This window comes from Heliangelus exortis, chromosome 20, assembly GCF_036169615.1.
Source record: "Heliangelus exortis chromosome 20, bHelExo1.hap1, whole genome shotgun sequence".
NCBI classification, from domain to species: Eukaryota; Metazoa; Chordata; class Aves; order Apodiformes; family Trochilidae; genus Heliangelus; species Heliangelus exortis.
In genome coordinates this window covers 6,122,254-6,142,382 of record NC_092441.1, presented here as the reverse complement: position 1 = coordinate 6,142,382, position 20,129 = coordinate 6,122,254, and the positions used below count along the sequence as shown (strand labels likewise).

The 20,129-nt window shown below is 49.2% G+C and overlaps 1 protein-coding gene across 4 annotated transcripts in view; it reads right to left on the bottom strand.

The window, feature by feature from the left end:
• Positions 1-2,731: 2,731 nt before the first annotated feature.
• TMEM104 (transmembrane protein 104) overlaps positions 2,732-20,129 on the bottom strand; it is a 43,201-nt gene continuing 25,803 nt past the window's right edge. For all 4 annotated transcript variants that reach the window (XM_071764407.1, XM_071764406.1, XM_071764409.1 and 1 more), the window contains exons 10-11: positions 17,274-17,367; positions 2,732-6,230 (exon numbers count right to left, since the gene is read on the bottom strand). In XM_071764407.1, the coding sequence (XP_071620508.1) occupies positions 5,470-6,230; positions 17,274-17,367 (855 nt within the window). In that variant the 3' untranslated portion in view covers positions 2,732-5,469. The remainder of the gene's footprint in view (positions 6,231-17,273; positions 17,368-20,129) is intronic.

Here is a 20,129-nt window from a genome sequence, read left to right as displayed (position 1 = left end):
GGTACAGCAGCCCTGGGAAGGTGTCCCACCAGGAATGAGACAGGAAAAACATTCCTCCCACCTTGCTGTGGCTGATGGAGCCATAAATCAGGCAGGATAGATGAGCTGGGTTCAATCCTGCTCTGGATGGACCTGTCTAACACAGCAGGGGTGTGGGCAGGGGCAGCCGTGATCCAATGGCAGCACTGGGCAGGGGAGGGGACTTTTGGGAAGCAGGAGCTGAGGCTGTTGGGGCCCTGGGGCAGTGGTTGGGTGGTACCAGTCCCATCCTGGGCATTGCTGGAGCCATACAAAGCTTCCAGGGGAGCTGGCAGGCTGGCCCAGGCTGATGCCACCACTCAGCCCCTCTCCCAGCTGGTTCAGCATTGTCTGCCTGAATTAATATCCCCTGCTCTAAAGCTTTGTTTTTTGTCTTTGTCTTTTTTTTTTTTTTTTTGGTTTTTTTTGGGTTTTTTTTTTTTTTGTTTTGTTTTGTTTTTTAACTATTTTAAAGTAGACACCAAGCATCTGGGGCTGGTAACAGTGAGGGGATGCTTGCAGGGGCTGCTCCAGGACCCCCAGCCCTGCTCTAGGACAGCTGCAAAGCCCCAGGGAGGTCAGGAAGGGCCCGGACAAGCACGGCCCAGAGCCAAAAGCATTGGCAATGTCTGTCTGTCCATCCATCTGTCCATCAGTCCATCCATCCATCTGTCTGGAGTTAAACCCAGCCAGTTTCCCCCCCCCCCTTCCCATCCCCCTGCCTGGCTGCCATCACAGGCTGGTGCTGGAGCTTTAATTCCTGTTACTTATTTATCATTGCAATTGTCTCTTAATTGCTTTGGCAGACCCTCTGAATCCTCGTGGCAAGCAAGGGAGGTGCTGGTATATAAATAAAGGCCATAAATAAACCCAGTTGAAGACTGGGGGATCCTTCCTTGCCAGGCTGTCCCAGGCCATAGCACCCATTAGCCCAGGGCAGCTCTCCCCTGCTGGGTGCCCTGGATGCCCCTGGGGCACCAGACTGGTGCCTTTGAGGATCCACTTTGCCCTGGAGAGTTTTTCCCTAAATTGTGGCTTTCTGATCCTGGGAAGCCAACACATTCTGCTGCACCTTTAGGATCAGGGCCAAGCCTGAGCTGGGGTTGAGGCTAAGAGAACAAAAGGGAGCAGAAAAGGGGGGAAAAAAATAAATTAAAAAAAAAAATCCCCAACCCAGATTTAAAATTAATTAGTGATGTCCCCAGTGACTCAGCAGAGGCCAAATGGATTTGCTTCATGTTTTGTAGAAGGGTTTTGCTGTGGGGGGCTGAGGGCAGTGAGGGACAGGGGGACATGGGCTCTGTGAGGAGGTGGCTCTAGGGACAGGGCTCAGCACACAGTGGGAGGCTGGGGCCACCTGGGGTGTCCTGCACCCAAGTCTCCTGCCACAACTGTGGCCTCTACTACATAATCATCTTTATATGCTAATTAAGACAGAAGCTCCTAATTTTTCTCCCATTCCTGGCACTGGGCATTAAGCTGGGTGAGGAGCTGGATGGGGCATGGGGCCACGAGCAGCCCAGAGTGGGTGGGAGCTGCCTGACCTCCCTGGGACCCAGGAAGGTCTGAGCTGCTCCTGCAGCATCTCCTCACCTCAGGTTGACCAGGAACAAACCTGTGGGGAAGCAACAGCCTGGAAGCACCCTCTGACCAGGCTTTCCAGGGCTGGGCTTGGATAGTTCAGCATTTAACAACTGCAGAGGGATATTATTTCTTTTTGGTGGAACTGTCTAATCAATCACATTTTAATTCAGCTGTCTCTGGCTCCTGTGTTGCCTGGGACACGGAGCTTACACGTGGAGAGAAATATATCTGGGGCTGCTGGTGGGCACCCTCCTTCTGGGCTCAGCCCTATGGGGCCCCCCTAGGCCATGGCCTCCCCATCCCCTGCTCCAGCATCTCATCTCCATGGCACCTTTTATTTATTGTCCCCATGGCTGGGCAGGGTGGGACCCATCCTGCTGAGGAAAGGGGGAACAAGGAAGGGCAGAGCAGGGCAGGCACTGGGTCAGCTCTTGGGGTGAGGGTGCAGCTACCCAAACCCATGCAGGGAAAAGGCAGGTGCTGGAGGAGCCAGCATGGACCTTCCTGGGAACTTTCCTACCCCTCCAAGTGACACAAGGCTCCTGGGTGATGCTCAACCCTTGTTCAAACCTGCTTCTCAGGCTCAAGGTTTTTATTTTTCCTTCCCTGGACACTGTTCTCCCAAGTGCTGCAAAGGACCAAACCCATCCCTGATGCCAGTTTGATCCCAGATTTATAGCCCAAGCCCTGAAATCCTCCACTGCTTGTGCAATCCTACAAGAGAATCACAGCAGAAAGTGTTTATTCCCATCATAAAAGATCTGTTTTAATATTTTAACATAAATCAAGCTGTGCTTTATGGTGACAATAAATTTGTTGGCAGAAACTGCCTTTGCAGCCCGAGGCAGTGGAGCAATTCAATTTGTTTGGTTTTAAGTGTTACGGAGCTGTAATAGAGAAGGGAAAAGTACAGATGTTTTAATTGAGTTTGCAGCTACCACCCAGAGTTGCAGGAGGCTAATAGAGGAGAGGGGAGGGTCTCCATTAGCCTCTCCACTTCCCATTTCTCCTTGGCCTGCAGCCCCATCACTCAAAGCCATCTCATCTGGGAATAACAGCTCAGTGCTGCAAGATGAGGAATAGGGGGAGGAGGGGTGTTAGGAAAAGAAGCCAGGCTAAACCAGATGTATAATGTGCATTTTACTGGTTTTAATCCCATTTTTTGAAAACTAATTACAGTCAGGACAAGCAGCACGTGAGAATAATGAATTGTTAGTGTTGATAATGGCCAAATAAAACCAGACTCATTCGTGATGGGTGAGAGGAGGGAGCTCTCCTCCTCCCAGAACTGAGCTGGGGTCACCCAGCATCCCCCAGCCCACTCCAGGCTCTGCTGAGCCAATCCCTTCCCACATTCTCCAGTAATTTTTAAGGCATTGATATGTCATGTTTTATATGAAAAATATTCTCTCTGCTGTAGAGCTTCTTTCTGTTAATCACCCCAACTCCTTGGATAGATTTATTTTGCTGCTGTGCAAGGACAGCAGGTGTCTGGGAATTTGTGGTTATTTATTTAAGAAAGCACTCGTGCTCCCTGGGGACCAGAGTCCTCACTAAGGCAGCAGAGCTGGGGCCAGGACAGGAGCCCTCACTGTCCCATCATCTGCAAAGCCTGGGGCTGAGCAGCTCTCAGAGCTAAGGCCCATTAGAAGTCACTGTCAGGGGTGGTGCTGAGGAGGAGAGGTGGCCAGGGAGGAAAAGGCACATCTTAAAATGCAGGAGAGGCTGTGCCAGGCTGGGCTCCCTCCTTCCTCCACCAGGACACAGAGGCAGGGAGAGAAGGGAGACCCAGAGCAGCTCTCAGAGGGAAAGGGAGGATGAGAAGAGATGAAACAACAGAGAACAGCCCCGTTCTCTGGCTGGCAACAACATGTGAAGGCAAGAGAGTGAAATGGGCACTTGAAGAGTGGCCAGGGCAGGCAGCATGGTGGGAAAGGCCTCAGCCCCCTCCATAAACCCACACCTGTGTACTTGTGCAGGGGAGCAGCCCCCACAGCATCTCCAGCTTCCCAAGGCTCATTTCATTGGCATTAAATTCCTCCCTCTGACTCTGCCCAGCACAGCTGCCCCATAAATTTGCCCTCCAAGCTACACCACTACTGTCCCTTTTCCTAAATGAGACATAAGCAATAGCTACCTGTAAAATAACTCGCTAATTTGGCACTGAAGATGCCACATCAGCTTTCCTTGGGATGTTTAAACTCCCTAGCAAGGGCTGCCAATGCCTGTTTGTCTCATCTGCTCCATCCTGAACAGTCCCCCCCAGATCCTCTCCAAGCAGCTCAGCAAGGACACAGCCACAGCGCTCAGGCTCAAGAGGTGCAGGGTTTTGCTTTAAAAACCATGAAGTGTTTTTATACAGCTCCAGGTACTCATATATTCTCCCAGGAGGAGCACTTCAGGTCATATGGAAACCAGAAAGTCCTACTTGAAAACAGAGCTTGATTAAAAAGAGCTGCAGCTCAAAGCTCTGCTGTAGCGAGCGGTGACACTTAATGATGCAGCAAGTGCAGAGGGCAGGGGGATGAGAGGTAAGTGACATGCACCTGGCTCTGAACTTCCTTCAGTGTGGGGGGGTCAAATATTCCAGGTGAAAAGTTCTTTTTGTGAGGAAAAGCCATACATGATCTTTGCCCATGGGCCTCAGAGCACAGGACCCAGTGCTGTTTGTGGGGTATTACAGGGATCCCCATCAGCCCCAAAAGCAGAGCTCTGCCTACAGCACAGCCCAAATTCTCAGACGAGCTGAACAGGACCAGCTTGAAGCCCACCTTAACCCTGTGTAGAAAGAGCAGAGGGGGTGTTCAGCTCCAGTTTCAGCAGGGTTTCAGATTTTCCTCCCTGAGGCAGGCAGGGCTGAGCCAGGCTCTGCCACCTCCCCCTTCCCAGGAGCCAACACCCACCTGGTTTCAAGGCTGATTACCCTGCTCAGGAGGTTGGAAACGCCTGGGTGTGCACAGCCCCAGCTCCTGCCAGCCTCACCCGTGTCAGGACTGGGTGATTCCCACCTCCCCAGCCCACAGGAATCCCTGCAGCTGGAGTCAGGGTCTGACCTACTACTGCACCAGCCCCGGGCAAGGCTGAGACAGGGGTAAGGGCTCTGGGGGATGGGTGCAGGAGCTGAGGGAAGTCAGGCTGTAGTTTCCTTCCCAGGGTGAAGACCCAGATCCCTGTCCATCAGGGCTGCCACAGCACAGGAGAACAGGATGAGAAGTGTCAATGTAAACTCCTGGGCTGGAGAAATCCTGCTCTAAGGAAAAGATCCCAGATCCCAGGCAATCCATGGTGCATAAACAGGTTAATGCCACTAGAAAAAGAAAGTGTAACAGAACATGAAATTATTTTTGTCTGAGTCAGGGCTATTCCCACCCTAACTCTTCCCTTCATCTAGTACAGGAGGTTGGTAGAGGGGTCTCAGCAGACAGAAGACACTCAATTCCCCCAAACTCCTGATAAATGCCATACAGCACGTCCCTGCCTTTGGGAGAAGGGACATTCTGCCTCTCTGTGTAGTGAGCAGCCAAGGCTGGCTGCTCTCCTGTGTGCTGAGACCTGCAGCACACAGAGAGCCACGAAGGGACAGAGAGTGATGCCCCAGCAGAGCTGAAGGCAGAAATGGCTGGACATTTGTTAATGGTGCAGGTTGACAAGGGCTCAGCCCCAGGTCTGGGAACAGGGACTGTAACAAGGCTGAGGCCACTCCATCCACACCCAAAATGGAGTTGAAAAAGTCTGTGTCCAGGTCTAACCTGTGCCACCAAGCCCGTGGCCTGGAAACTTCCCTTCATTCTGCCTTTCCCTCACTTCACAATCCCAGAGGGAGAACTGAAACGCTCGAAGTGCCTGGAGCCCGGGGAGGGCAGCACATCAGAGTTTGGACTCACTGAGGACAATGTTTGCAGTGACAAACACGAAGCAAGAAAAGCCCCAGATGAGGACAAACACAATCCAGAAGGTGTGCCTGAAAGGGGAGAGGTGTTTGTTCACCGTCCCGCTGCCGAAGACCAACTGGGTGTCCTTCCGGCTGCAGTACGCCAGGAAAGCCGGGATGAGGTACTGGATCCCATTCCCAGCATAGGCTCCCGTGATCCCCACCAGAGACTCCAGATCGTGGGTGCAGAAAGCCACCAGCACGGGGGGAACCAGCGTGATGGCAGGGAAGACAATCCTATCCACCACCCAGGGGTAAGTCCCCCCTTCCCTGTGGAAAAGGGTCTTCCAGTTGTTGCGCAGGGTGACGGCGATGATGGGGAAGTTGGTGCTGATGGTGAAGACTGGGAAGAGGCCCAGGAAGTATCGGATGAAGGCGACGTTGATGATCTCACAGTTGGTGAAGTTGAGGGTGTACATGTCCATGAGGGTGTCGTTGCGGAAGCAGTAAATGGCAGTGAAGGAGAGGAGGCTGTAGAAAGCCAGGATCAGGATGTAATCGAGCAGCACGAGCTGGCTGACGTGCTTCTTCCTGGAGATGGGTGTGATGAGGGATGGCAGGGAGTGCTGGCACATGAAGGAGTAGACACAGACCCCAAAGAGATTGCGGATGCCCGACAGCTGGGCCATGGACGGGTGACCTTCTCCTTGGCCTCTGCTGATGCGGATGAGGGCCAGAATAATCATGAGGATGAAAGCTGGAGAGAGAGAAGGTTGCAGGTCAAGCCCGGATCTGTGCTCCCCACGACCCTCTTCCCATTGGCACCAGCTCCACAGGAGACACCTCCTTATCTCTGGAGAAGGTGGCACATCAAAGGCAAGGTGCACAGGAATTAATCCCAACTTGTTTCAGTGCTAGGCAGCAGATAAGGGAAGAGGGTCAGGACTGCCTTTGGCAGGCATCTCCCTCCAGTCTCCTTCCCACAGGCACTCACCCTCCCTCCCCAGATGGAAAACAGCTGCTCTGGGACCTCTGGAAGAGTTATCACTAACATGGCTGCCTGAGCCCATAGCCCCAAAGGGACTCAGCCCATGGGTGCTCTTGCCACACACCCCATATTTCTAAATATCCCCAGATAGAGATGTTTGAGCTTTGACCTCTGATGGAAGAAAACATTCAGCCTGCCTGCAGTCAACCCCAGTAATATTCCTACCCACTTGCAACTGGAATCATGTGTCCAAGACCTCACTCAGGCAGATGCAGGGGAGCAGCAGCTCCTTCTGAGCTCTCCTGTCTCTGAGATCTGTCAAGCACGACAGAGCAAGAACCAGCCAGCCATTTCCTGGGCAGGAGGCACAGCCTGTCTGTAGTTAATCCCAGGGCAGAGAAGCCAGTCTGGAAGGGACTAAAGAAGCACTGTAAGACTGCCATTAAAATTCATCACTTCTAGGCACAAAGTCTGGTCGTCTACCCTTCACTTATGTCAAGGAAAAGCTGAACAACATTTTACAAAGCTTATCACAAAAAGCGACGTGCTATGGACAAAATGAATTGAGGAGATTGGGCTAATCTGAGCCAGAAGCAGTTACTGCCAGACTGTTATTCCTAGCATGGCACATAAAACCACCAGAAAACTAATTCTGGTGTCATAGAAATCACATCAGGCCGGGAAAGGTGATCATCAGCTGGCTAGAGTTAACAAGGAACAGGGGGAAAAAACACCCTGCCTGCCAGGGCAGCAAGCAGCAAGATTTACAGCCTGGTGCTGGCAATGGATGGGCCAGTGTGGCTTGCAGAGAGCTGCCTCCTGCCCTGATCTGAGGCCATCATTTGAGCACAGCCATGAATTACCAGGTAATGAGAAAAGCAACAAAACGCTGAGACTACTGCTATGGACAACTCTGGATGTCATAAATATAAATACAGAGGAATTAAACAGAGCAGCAAGCACACAGTCCTGCAGCCTGTAGGAGGTGGGACACTGATGCTGTGAGCCAGGCTGGCTGATAGGAAAGGGGACAAGGACACGGGCTTGGTTTGTGCTTGGTACTGCTCTGTCTGACACAGGCACCTGGAGAGGGGAAACCCTGCCAGGGATGGGACAAGAAGCAGCAGTCACAGAGCAGCAAGGGAGCTGCTGCTTCTGCCCCCAGTGAAACCAGATCAGCCCTAACTGGGCATCACCTCCTGCACATCCCCAGCACACTCCAAAGCCCTGTTCCTCACACTGCCCTAGGAAACCTCTCACTTCCAGCTGCTTCCCAGAGCCAAGGCAAGTCCATGAATGCTGGACTGGAGAGGTGACAGCACCTTATGGCACCACGAGGACCAGGCCACTGTGGGTGTGTTGGGCTCTGTCTGCTTCTCCAAGAGGGCTATGGAAAGCACCTCTTTTCTGGCAGGGAGGATCAGGATCTCCTGAAGGATCAGGTTTCCAGTGGCTTCCCTAAATGATGGGGAGAAGTCTATTGTTTAAGAGGGTAGAATTCATAACATTTATTTTTCCTTAAATACTTCTTTAAGAAATTAAACCTCTTGAACTTTCAAGTTACAGGGAGTGATAATCCAGTACCAAGATCCAAACTGGCCCTGTTTCCAACAAGGCAAGCTGTGCTTCTCCTGCTCTAGCATCTGCAGACACATGATCCTTTTGAGAGAGATGATGCTGGGTAAACTGGAAGCCTCCTCTGCCCAATTCCAGCCCCAGAGGAGCCCACAGCAGCCCTGCCCCAGTGGTTGTGGTTTCTCTCACTCCCTGCAGCTGAAGAGTCTCCAGCTCCTGGAACCAGAGAGCTAAAGCATTTGCATGCCAGATTTATCTGCCTGTCCCCAGGAGGAGGAAAGCCCAAAAATGAAACTCTGAAACCTTGTTATGCTGGATGATAAATCAAGATGAAAAGAAGATGACAGACTCTGACTGACAGGCAGACAAGAGGCAGCTCAGGAGCCTACAGACACCCACAGAGCTTCTGCTCACATCCTCCTCTACATGGGACACTGGGCTGAAGGCACTCACACCACACCACAGGTGTCACCTACAGTTCCCACAGGAACTGCCCAACAATGTCCCTTCACCAGAAAGACCCTGATGAAGTCAGACATGGGTTCATAAATAAAAAGCCTCAATCTTTTCCTGTATATTCAGGACAGAGGATATGAGCAAAGTGCTCCAGAGATGAAAGACCTTCAGATACCATGGCCAACAGCACCTAGAGCCATAAAGCAAGGTGGGCAGTGCTGCTGCTGTGGATTGTTAGTAGGTTACATGAAAACTGTTTTAAACTTTGTACTGTACAAACACTTAAAAAGCAATCAAGGCTTTTGCTTGTCCTGATTTTTAGCAGTGCCAGACCCACTCCAAACACACCTCAGAGAGGTTTTGCTCTCAACAAGGCTCAGAGGACACTTCTACTCAACTTGTGTCTCCTCTTGAGATGTGAGCACCCTTTTTACTGAAGGATGGAAGTAAAGCTGTGGGCAAAAATAAGGGGTAAGCCATAAAGGAAAAGTGGTGATGAATATCATCATTGCTGCCCCACTGCCTCCCCTACAGACCCCTCCTCTTGCCCCATGAGAAGCAAACACTGCCTCTTCCCAGAGACCTTGCAGACAGCTACTGCTGCCTGTCCTGCTTGATTCAGATGTTGATTCAGAGACAGGGCAGCTCTGCTATGGTTCTTGCAGGTGGAAGAGGGATGAATATGGATGAGCACACATCCAAGTAAGAGCACTACAGGAAAATATGGGAGCCTGGGGATATTAAAATACACATTTTTGTGAGCTTTGATAGAAGCGTAACAGAGCTGCAGAGAAGCAGTGAAGATAATTTATCCATTCTGAGTCTACAGATTGTTTTGCAGAGTCAGAGCAAACACCTTTGTAAGTGAAAAGTGCTGGTTTGTACATGAGCTTCATCTCCCTGCAAAAAGACTGTTGTAGAAAAAAAAAAAGCCCAAGGCTGAAGCACGTTCTCCCCTGTCCCCACCATGGCAGGTATCTGAAAGAAGAACTCAGAGTGAGAATGAGGTTCTGGCTTAACCCTTCCTTGCAGCCCTGGCAAGACACTGCTTTGGAGGTGTTTCAGCTGGTGCCCCACATCTGCCTCTCTACTGGCATCCAGAAAATAATGGACAAGACCCTGAGCTGACCCATGCTGAGAAACAGGGAGAAGTGTGCTGCCAGGTAATTCAGCAAGAGGTGGCTTGGCAAGGGGAAAGCAAGCTCAGAAATGAGGTTCTGCAGGGCTGTGGTGCTGGATAACCTCTCTGTGGTGCCAGGAAGGAGGGCCAGAGATGGATGCTTCCTCCCAGGTTCAAGAGTGAACTTCAACCTTCAAAGCCTTGGTCCCAGTTAAAACAAGGATGGTTTTACTGGCTCCAGAAAGCCTGGGGACACACAGCCACAAACCAGAGGATGAGTAAAAGAGATACTGAGGACAATAAATAAAGCAGGACAAAGGTTACATGCCCACCACCTGTATGTTGGAGTCTGAAAGACAAGACAGAGGAAGAACAACCCTGCACACCCCTTCCCCACATCTCCAGTCACCTCTCCTCCAATTCTGTCCCTGCTCTCATTCCTCCTCCCAGGAGGAAAGCCTGGTGAGAACATCCCTGCCATCCCTTCCCAGAGGAGTGATGTGCAGCCCCAGCCCCCTGCCCAGCAGCCCATGCCTGGCTGCTCCCCTGCCCCAGCCCCAGCCATTTGTTTCAGCAGACACATTTTTGGCAGGGCCATCCATCACCACTGCCTGACGGCCTGACAGAGCTTTCTTGTCAAAGCAGAGAATCAATATGCCAGGAAATAATGATGATAATGAATCACCCCCTTGCAACGCACGCCACTCGCTTCCCTTTTCACACATGAGGTGGCATCATGGGTTTCAAGAGGAGGATTTTTCTCTCAGCTTCCTGAGCCCCTTCTCTTTGGAAGGAGGTAGAACCCTCCCCATTGTTCCTGATCCTCCAACAGTACCAAACACAGCTGCTCCCTCCTAAACAGAGGAATGGATCTCATTTAGTTTAACATTAGGCAGCTCTTTCAGGAGTGAGGGCATAAAAACATCTCTGTACACCCTGGGCATCAGCCTCATGTCAAGACAGTTTGACCTTCTGCACCCCTACCCATCAGTTGTGTTGTCTGCTTCACTGCTGATGTCTTTCCAGGATCCTGGTGGTCCCCTCAGAGCCTGCTGCCTCCTACCACTGTACTGGGCAAGTTTAAGAGCTCATTGCAACTCTGGAGCTGTCAGGTGTTATGGGTACTGTGGCATTTGAAGAAATAAAGCACAGTTCCCCATGCTGGCAGGACAAAGTATCTGAAATTGAGACATTAATGTTTAAATTTAAAACCTTCCTACCCAGTTTTTCCTGCAGAAGCTACATCCTGACACGTGTTCATGACTTGTTCCAGCTCTCTATAAACTCTAGAACAGCAATGGGTAAATTTCTGCAGCCTTCAGAGGAGGTTGCTACATGAAATAACAGTAAAGAGGTAACATAAAAACCAGGTTTACTCTATCAGGCGTGGGAGCTGGAACAGTTAAGGATCAGATTCAGCAACAACAGAGCCCAAAACACCATCTCTAGGAAGATAAAGGATTAATGAGCACTGTGGGGAAGTAAGATAGATAGGTTCACAGAAGACAGCAATTCTCTGGAGAAAGATGTCAGAAAGAAAAGAAGGAAATTACTTCCCAGAAGAAAGGTATAAACAAAAATTGTGTGACTCCTTCCTCTAATGGGGAGAAGGGACTTGCAGGGACAGTGTCACCCTCCCTGCCCCAAGCCTGTGGCAGGCTCTACGTGGCAGGGGTCTATTGCTCAAGTACAGGGGAAGCGGAGCCACACGCAGGGCAAGTGAAGACCACAGGACTGGGATGCACTTACCAGGAAGGCAAGAAAAAGCTTCTTGGGCACTTCCTCTCCCCTGCCACCTCACCCACTCTGTCAGCCTTGGATAAGCTCCCACTGCAGCCATCTCAGACACTCCTGCTGCCTTAGCCTCAGGCCAGGCACAGCCCCATTTTCATCACAAAGCGAAACTTTTTAGTAAAGTACCACCAGGATCTTTTTGCCTGTCAGAAGCAGTTCAGCAGGGCTTCTATGCTACAAAGACCTAATTTCCCTGCTTTTCTTCATCATCCCGAGCAGGGTTTGCTACAGGATAACCAAGGCTTTACAAGTAACCTCCCCCAGGCTGGTAAAAACTGCTGTAAGAGGGGCAGAGCTGCCTCTCTCAGCCCCCATCAGTCTTTCTGCACGGACATCTGCACACCAGTAACAGTTCACGGGGAGAAAAACAGCTCTGCACACACTGGTGTTTATCACGGGTGCTTTATCTCAACATATGGGATGGAAAAAGCAGCCAGCAAGGCTTGTTTGCTTCTGGTGGAAAATTACCCGTGTAGTTTATTGTCCTCTCTCCTCCGGTCACCTTTGGCAGAAGCACCACAAAGCCTCTGCACATCTCTGCTGTTGACTTGGTCTCAGCTCTAACAGCCACTTCTCTTTCCACGTGAGAATTTACTCTCCTGTGAGATGGGCAGTTGCATGCCACACATCCACTCGAAAAAGCCGTGTGGGTACCACCAGGCAGAGCCTTTTGCAGGGCTGAATGTGCTCTTACATTTTCAGCTCCTTCTCCCGCTCTCAGGACTCCTCAGTTTGCCTCCTGCTGCCGGGATAAAGTGCTCTTTTCAGGAACGTCAGCTCTGCAGGCAGGAGCTCAGCACTCCTGTCCAGCACCACATGGCCCTCTCCATCTGCAGCTGAAGCTGACAAGGCTCTTTCCCTCTGCCTCACCCCACTGACCCCCACCAACAGCACTCAAATGAGCTCCTCAGCCAACAGCTCTAAAAGCAGGCATGACAGAAGCACAGCCTTTTAACTAACTCTTCATAAATATATTCACTTCTCTTAGTGAATTATTTACCCTGGCTCTGGCAGCAGCCTCCTCTGCTCCAAAAGGAATGCGAGAACATGAAGTAAATTTGGTTGAAGAAGCTTGTCAGAATCACCATGCAACAGTGTCCTGATTTACAGTCCAATTCCCTCTTCCTTACCACTCCTGTCCATTCTGTTCTGAGAGAGGTACGGGGCAAAGATCAAACCAGTCCCTTTTTAAAACCCTTTCCTTCACCTGTTTGTTGAAAGCTCCATTTTTGATGCAGAAAAGAGGCCCCTTTGAGGCAGTGGACACTGGCAGACTGATCTCTCTCCAGGAGACTGAGAATTATAGCAAAGGCTGATATAGGAGGGGGTGACAATTCTCTCAGGTCCTGTGTTTCCAGTCCCTGCAGCTGAAAGGTTGTGGCAGAGTGACTCTGGGCTTCTGCTCTGAATCATCTCCAGCATGGCTGCCCAAGCCTGCAAAGGATGGCAGCTGAAACCTGCTCACAAAGTGAGATGCTCTGAGACCAGCTCTCTGCAGAGAAGTGCTGGGGAGTCCTGTAAAGAGCAGGAGTCTGGGGCAGAGAGAAAGAATTATCAAAGAAAACAGCAGATGTGAAAAGTCAGCCTCACCAGCATGCTCTGGAGAGCCCTTTCCTAGTTTCTTCCCAGGAAGTTTTCTACCAAGTATATTGGAAAGGGATGAGACAAAGGAAAAAAAACAACAAAACCAAGAGCTTAATTCAGCCTTCCTGATTATTCTTGTCCTTTTACCCTCCACCTTACTGGCCAAGGGAGAGAGATGGGGAGGGATTTTATTTCTGGGCATATAACAATAATTTGTGGAGGGTTGGGAATGCTGTATCTCGAGGGCTTCATTTACTTTAATAAACGTGGTATGTTCTGACTGTGCTACTGGGAGAGAGAACTGAGCCTGCAGCCACTACCTCCCAAACTTTATTCCTCTATAAAATGACTCTTTATTAAAATACAATACTTTCTAATAACTACAATACAGCATCAAGAGCAGTATATAGAGCAAATGTCCCACGTGGGAGCCATCTGGGAACATTTGTCAGAGACCATCCAATAACAGCAGCAATAATCATGCTACCAATGTCTTTAAAGCCAACAGTCCTCACCTATAGAGCTGAGCATCTCAGGCTGTAACAGGCTGCAATTAATCGGGTTAACTGCTTAATACAAAATAGTCCAATGTTTGCTGCTGAGCTCCACCAAGCCCTGTCCTTTTGTTATCTTTCCTAATCCATATCCTTTCCTGTGACGCTGCTAGACAGTTATTATCCAATATTATCCAATAATAAAGAGCTAGGGCCATGCCCCAGTGAGCTGTTCCCCTCAGCTTTGACAAGTGCATCAGACTTGCATGGCTCAGCCCCTTTTGCTGTGCTGTGCCCTCCAGCAGCTCACCCCTAACACCACCCACGTGGATCAGGATTGTAGAAAGGATGGGGAAAAAAATGAGCTTGATATTCAAGTCACTTTAGGGAGTAATCCATTGCCACCATAGATGTGAACCCTCCAGGAAAAAAGAGCCTGGAGTCCAAACAGCAGAATTGAAAATACCAACAGCTCCAGTTTATTGATGGCTTGGTTGGTTTAGTCTGCTGCAGGAGATGCTGTGTTTCAAGCACAGACAACAGGCTCCCTGTAGCACCCATCAGGAACTCAGTCTCACAAGTTTGGGCATATATAGGTGAAGACTGACAGAGCAGGCTGAGAAGCTTTTCCAGTTGGGAAAGGGATGGGAGCTTGTGCAGGCAAAGCCTTACCCAGCCACCAGCTCCAGGAGCACAGAGCTCTCCAGGCACAGAGAAGGCCAGCAGTTCAGGCTCTGACTGCTGCACTGAATTTAACCATTGGCACTGACCCACACGAGGTGGCAATCAGTTTTGCAGCCAAATATGTGAGATGTTACTCTTCAGAAGACTGCCAACAGCTCCATGGCTCTGGAAGTCCCACTCTGCCTGGAGATGCAGATCCACCACCCGTGCTCCTATCTGTCCTGACAGGGAAAGGCCTGGCTGTGCCAGCCTTGTTTCCAGATGAGCTCTCTGTGTTCAGCAGACCCAGACAAGAAGAGCCCATCTGTCTGGGCTCCCTGGCACCACTCTACTTGGGCTTGCAAAATCTTCCTTCAACTTTCTCCTTTCAGAGTCTTCAGAGGCACCTGTCCTGGCTAGGAGATAAAACACAGCCAGGTGAAGAGCTGATCCCTCCTGCATCTCCATGCTTTTTTAGTTTGTAATTTCCAGTTCATGTCCCAGTGTTTAATATTGCCTTTTTCAGAGACAGAATGAATTTTTTCTTGTCCATGAGGTGTGGAAAGAGACTGTAGCTGTAGGCTTTGTTAGCTGATGTGCTGCCTGTGATGAGCAGGAGGCTCTGGGCAGAGGCTACTGACATTTGATTATCACCAAGATCAGGAGAAAGAGGGAAAGCAACTTTCAAAGGCAAGGCTGACACTGTTAGAAACACCAGCAGAAATGACCTTCACACACAGCTAGCTCTCCCTGCTGCCAAGAACCATCCTCTCAGCCACCGTCATCTGAATTGCCAGTACACCTGGGGCAGTGCAGCTTTACATCAGCCACTGCTGCTCCCAAATCCAGGGATTTTTCATCAGGCTGGGGAAAAAGGTGCCCGGTGGGTCCTGCAGCAAGCACGCTGCAAAGCCTGTATTGGCCTCCCAGCTCAAACTGGATTTGATTTCCACAAATCAGGGTGCAAAGCTTGGGTCAGCTGCCCATCCACACCTGCAGACACAGGTAAACTGAGTCAGTGCCCATGTGGGAAGTCTGTACCCAGCACAGCAGAGAGGTGGGCTGGCAGCTACAGTGCTCAGCTCTGCTGCTCAGAGTGCTGTGGGGAAGGCAAACACCTTCAGCACCACCTGGCTAAATGCAACTTAAGGAAGATGAAGAAAAGGCAGAGATTACAGAAGGTCAGAATCCACATCTGGCCACTGGCATTCAGGCAGGAAAAGGTCGGGAGACCATAAAACACCAAGCAAGACCATTCTTTGGGATCCAAGCTCTAGAAGCACCACCAGAAAACCAAACTATGTTTAACTCCCAGCTCTGCTTTTGGAAGAGGGGACAGCGGTGATGTGAGGACACTGGAGAAGAGAGCTTGATAAATCTTGGCAGTATGGGATCCATCCTTATCCTGGAATTTGCAGCAAGAGCTTTGCTCTGTTCCCTGCATCACATGGCTCTTTGATAAATCATCTTTCCTAATAAATCCATCCCTCATCCTACACATACGGAATCCGTTGCTCTAAGTAGCCACTGAGGTGCTGTCAGGGTCATTAAATATCATTATGTGGGGCAGCTGTTCCCCAGTGTGCTGATGGAGGAATCAATCAGGCTAAGGCATGAATTTCCCCTACACTTCTCCAAACACTGCCTTTGTCCTTCTCCATCAAGTGACGAAAAAGTGGAGCAGTTCTGCCTTTCTGCCAAGGTTTAGCAGTCCTCGTACTGGAAGGGAAAGCAATGGCAGATCAGGCAGGTGTCAGGTTGTCACAGAGACAGGAGGAGGTCTGACTGATGTCTTTATCAGGAAAGAGGCAGGGTGACTGGAAACAGGCCAGTGAGCTGAGTAGAGATTACAAAAAAAAAAAAAAAAAAAAAGAACCCCATAAAACTTGCTTTACTACCACTTAATGAGATAACCTCTTGCTCAGAGGGTTTCAAACCTTTCATGTGCTCAGGCAACAAAAAGGAAAACCAGGCATTTAGGATTTTCACACCATCTGAGGTCAGGAGTCATTAACTCCAGCTGTTCAGCATCCAAGACTTGAGGGTTTAAATTTCAACCTCATTTTCCTGGGTGACAACTGCTTAACCCCATCTCAGATGTTCTCTAGAACAGAGGATCTCTATTCTTCTGCAGGGACTGTCAGCCACTTCCAAACAGGATCACAGACCCTTGAACTCAGAGAAAAGGGACAATACCCCAGCTGAAGTCAGGTCAAGAGCGTGCGTGCTGGGAAACAGTCTGAGAATCAGCTTTTCTTTCTACCTGTCACTGAACTGGAACAGAAACAGCTAATTCTGTGCTTGAACAGTCTGGACTCATGAACCAGGAGACTTAACCTGCAGACATGCTGCTGTAACACCCTCTCTGTTAGCCCTGAATATCAATTACTCCATCTAGGTTACACAAAACAAGAAAACCTCAGCATAAGCCTCCATAAAACACACACTCCTCCCAGCCTTTAAGGCCAGGTCCAAGTACAAGTCAGGCAGCTGCATCTCTGGACGACAAAGGCACTGAAAAAAAGTAACAATGTCTTGTTTCCCTTAAGGAATTCTCTGTCCTCCCAAAAGTTCTTAGCAGTACAATTTTGGAGACAACTCATGAGAACAGGGCTTCCCAAGGACAACACACATTGATTTGGAGGTTTCCAATGCAGCACTACCTATGCTAAAAAAAAAAAATGCCCACAGATGATAAAACTAAGGGCAGAAAGTCTGACAGAAGTGCCCTGTGTTCTCAAATCAACCCCAAGATTGTCTGAAGTCTGTCATACACATGCTGAAAGAATGAGAAACTTACTGAGCAGCAACTGGTGGGTACCATGGTAAGCCCCTAGACACATAACTTCCAAATCCCCTCTGCCTCTCCCAAACATCAGATAAAAACTTCATCTACCAGCTCATGACTGAGGGAGAACAATTTTTTTTGTTTTAATCAGAAATTTCAACCCAGAACAAAAATCCTCTTCCTCAAAGATTTATCAGGCCTGGACAGTCCTCCTCAAAGAGGGTGTTTTGACAAGCACTTGCTTCCAAACACAAACACCTTGCCAAAAAGACACATCAGTGGCATGACTCAGGTTCCATCTATGGCAAAGAGGTGGCTAAGACTCTGCCAAGACTCACCTATCCATCTCATGAGGGATGTCATGATTTGCAGATACTTGGTCTTCTGCACATTGAAGAAGGTGAACGGACCCAGGAGGAGAGTGAATGCTGCCTGCAAGGACAAGAGAATTACACATTAGGTTAAAACCCAAAAATTCTACAAGTGAGATAAATTTGTCAGTAAAGGAAAGCTGGCCTTGAAAGTTCACCTCCAGACATGTCTGTCTGTCAAGAGCTTGCTTTGTTGCTTAATTTTACAGTTAAGTTGGCTGAGACACAGAGGGTCAAACAAGCTGCTTGGTATCAGAGAACATGCCTCGGGCAGAAGTAGAGCACAGGATCCTCTTGGCTCTCAGCTGCTATCACTGCTACTGCCTGCCTTTACTGACACATTTCAGTGAAAGCTCAAAAGGTCTCAGTGCAGCCTTATGGAACATTAAATATTAAACTGTGGCCTCTTTTGTCTGGGTTAATGCTCAGTTTAGGTCTGGATAGCAATAGCTGTGACCAGTCTGCTCACGTTAACATTGATGGGGCAGCTTCAGGGTATAATGGAGGCTGAAGAGTAATGCAGGAGCCAGGTCTACCCACAACATGATTTCCCACACTTTAAGCTGCTTGTTTGACAGTGTAACTATTAAGATGTTGACTTGGAAGCTGAAAACCTGTGCCAAGTGAGGGCAAAAAATAGAAATCAAAAAGATACTCATAAGAGGGAACTTCAGTCAGTGTGGGAATCAAAGCCATTGCCAGTGAGGAGTCAGCACCCTCCCAGGTGTGTATTGAGAGGCACTGAGCAGCACCCAGAGCCCTGCCTGGTCCTGAGAAAAGAAAAGGATTTTCTGCAGGAAGACAGCAGAGGAGGGAGGGAGGTCTGAACGTGAACTGAGAGGAACTACTTGTGACAGGGAGACAAAATGGGTGTTACAGAAGAGGGTGTTACAGCCCTGCCTGTGACCCATGGGATGGCACAGGCTGGAGATACACTGAGAGGTCCAAAGCTGTAAGCAAGCAGCATCTAGAAAGCCACAGCACACACAGTGCAATTTGTTGAGCATCCCAAAGGGATTTTTAAAGACAAATACTCAAGACAAATATTTACACTTTGCTCTTTTCCATGACTTCTTAAAACAGTTCCAAAAAAGAGGTGTCACCAGAGGGGCAGAACTGGGACTTAAAAGGGCAGGCTGCAGAGCCTCAAGGTCTCTGTCGACCCCAACAGTCAGTGACAGAACAGAATCCAAGCTATTTTAAGACAAGTACAACGCCAAGAAACCTTTCCTGAGACAGTTTCAGAATATCTGCAAGGCAAATTGGAAATGCCTTGCATCACAAATATTCCCAGACGATCAAAGTAAACCCAGAAGAGGACAAGAGGAGAGAACCCTTGATTTCACACATTGCTCTGTCAAGAAGTATTCTGACCTGAAGCCATAATTTACACCAAGTCTTGTTTCATCTGCTTAAAAAAAAAAAAAAAAAAGAGAGAGAGAGAGAAAGCATGCACAGAATTCAGATTTGTGAAGCAACTGAACATCCTTGGAGGAAATAACACAGGATACAACAACAGCAGCATAATTAGCAAGACTAAGAGCTAAACTGGTCTTAACAGTTAAGACACTTTCAGTTTTAACACAGAATAGACATACAAGTCTTCCTAAAAATCTTCTCCCTCTTTTCCTTTTTAAGCTTAGCTCCACTTTCCTTACACCCCCTCCTGCATTTATAGACTGTTCCGGGAGCCCCTCAAAGGGCTGGAAAATTTTTGACTGAAGAGAGATGTAGGTCAAGGACCCAGAGCAAACCAAGTTAACAACAATTCTCTTCCTGAAAATTATTCTCAAGTTTGAGACTTCATCTTGCTGCCTCCCCTCCCAATGCACCCACTGCTCAACACAGCCCCCCCTCAAAGCACATTAATAGCTCATGAGTCAGAAAGAGCTGAGACAGAGAGAGAAGGACAAAGGATGGGGATAATTAAGGAACAGGTGTCTTCTGCAAATGAGAATGCACCAGAACCAATTGGCAAAACAGAAGCTCAAATCATGGCAAGGACTGACACAACTTCCATGAGCACTGAAGCAGCTGGGTCTGGATCCTAGATTTGTCTGAAGCACTGAGGAAAGAGCTGTGCTAAGGTGGGTTTGGGGCACAATCCATTTTCTGGAGTTGTTCTCCAGTGCTCAAGGCATCTCAAGCAACTAAATCCATGACTCTCTCAACTCTTCCCCTCCTCTCTGGGCTTTACTGCTCAGCTCTTGGGGAAGAGATCAAAGTGTCTGTGCCTGAATGGTCAAATTCCCTCCCATCCTTTAAGGAAATCCATGTCTTCTGTTCTGAACAAGATCCTGGAGCTGATCCAAAGGAACCAAGTGCAAGATGAAGTGCAGTAGCAATGTATTACCTTTCCCACTTGACACCCATTGGTGATCCAAAGGGATTTCCATGGATCAATACAATGTTAAGTCCTACAAGCAGATGAGGCTGCCTGGCTCTGCAAGGATCTGTGCCAACCACTTTTAGGAAGGGAAACCACAACACAAACTGTCCTGCTTGAGGAGAAAGGCATAGCAGGACACTGAACAGCCAGATTATCACTTCAAGGGAAATAGTGCACAGCTCCAGAGATGCAGCACTGATCAGGAAAGAGGGATCAGTGCCTCACTGATAACCCCAACACAAAGGGTGAGAACTCAGCCCCTGGATTTGAGGCAGTCTGATCAGCAACCTTCAGCAGAGTCCCAAGGCCAGGATGCCTGTTTAAAACACATCCCCACAAGGATGAGACCATGATGCTTAGAAGGAGGGTGTCTATGTTCTCTACCTTCCCCTGTCAGACATCTAAATGCTCTTCCGACCCATTAATTAGTTTCA